Source organism: Diaphorina citri, unplaced genomic scaffold, assembly GCF_000475195.1.
Source record: "Diaphorina citri unplaced genomic scaffold, Diaci psyllid genome assembly version 1.1 scaffold2490, whole genome shotgun sequence".
Taxonomy (NCBI): Eukaryota; Metazoa; Arthropoda; class Insecta; order Hemiptera; family Psyllidae; genus Diaphorina; species Diaphorina citri.
This window is the reverse complement of record NW_007379911.1, coordinates 16,998-18,114: the sequence shown is the minus strand read 5'-3', so window position 1 is coordinate 18,114 and position 1,117 is coordinate 16,998. Positions and strand designations below refer to the sequence as shown.

Below are 1,117 nucleotides of genomic sequence, written 5' to 3'. Positions count from 1 at the left end.
TTGTATAGTAGTCGATCTCGCCAAATTTTCTGTTTGTCCATGGACCTATTTCTTTTATCAAGGTTCTGGTCCATGCTCCTTTATCAGTGGTGTTCCACCTTTCCTGCCATTTTTCTATCGTCCTTTCTCTTTCCGCCAGTTTTTCCTGCTTGTTCTTGAGAAATGTGTTGGCTCTTTCTTCTAGTTTCAGATCTAATGGTATTACCCCACTGATAACTGCCGCTGCGTCAGTTGATATTGTTCTGTAACCTGAGCATACTCGAAGAGTACCAGGTCTTTGGGCTCTCAGGATTTGAGTTCTTCTTTTTTTGATTTTGAGACACTCGTGCCAGACAGGGGCGGCGTACAGGATCACGCTCTCTGCTGCTGTTTGCAATACCCTCCTTTTTGATTCTCCTGGACCTCCCACATTTGGCATTATCCGGGATAAGGCCTTGGTAGTTTTTCCAGCTTTTTCTATTACATATTCCAGGTGGGGTCCGAACTTCAGGCTTTTATCCAGTACAACTCCTAGGTATTTCACTTGATTTTTCTCAATTAGCCTAGTCCCACTTATCTCGATGTTGAGTGGACGACATTTTTTCTTTCCGCTCAGGACTATAAGTTCTGATTTTTCCGGTGCTATTGTTAGCTTCTTCTCTCTCATCCATGACGTTACCAACCTGGTAGTTTCGTTTGCCTTTAGTTCTATTTCGCCCTCATTTTTGCCCGTTATTACTACCGAAAGGTCATCTGCATAGGCAATGAGAGTTACTCCTTCCGGGACCGTGATGTTTAGGATACTGTTGTACAGGATGTTCCATAAGGTCGGGGCAACCACTGATCCCTGACACACGCCCCCTGTCATCCACTTGTTAAATTCCTCTCCCACTATTTTTCTGTCGCTCAGATATGATTCAATGGATCTGACAAGCTGTTTGTCTAAGCCCATGTTCTTCATTTCTTCGCTTATTTCCCTCCAGTTGGCTGTGTTGAACGCATTTTTTATGTCGCATGTGATTAGTATGCACAGTTTCCTTTTCCAGTTTGTTTTAGCCATTTCATCCTTGGCAATCCTGGTGACATGTTTGACTGCATCTACTGTTGAAAGGCCCGCTCTAAACCCATACTGTCTCGA

At 43.8% G+C, this 1,117-nt stretch overlaps 1 protein-coding gene across 1 annotated transcript in view; it reads right to left on the bottom strand.

Moving 5' to 3' along the window:
* The window catches only part of LOC113471478, a gene marked incomplete at its 5' end in the record, with an annotated part of 20,130 nt that overhangs the window by 9,847 nt on the left and 9,166 nt on the right, over positions 1-1,117 (bottom strand). Inside the window, one exon of the mRNA XM_026830659.1 lies at positions 25-1,108. Coding sequence (XP_026686460.1) covers positions 25-1,108 — 1,084 coding nt within the window. The remainder of the gene's footprint in view (positions 1-24; positions 1,109-1,117) is intronic.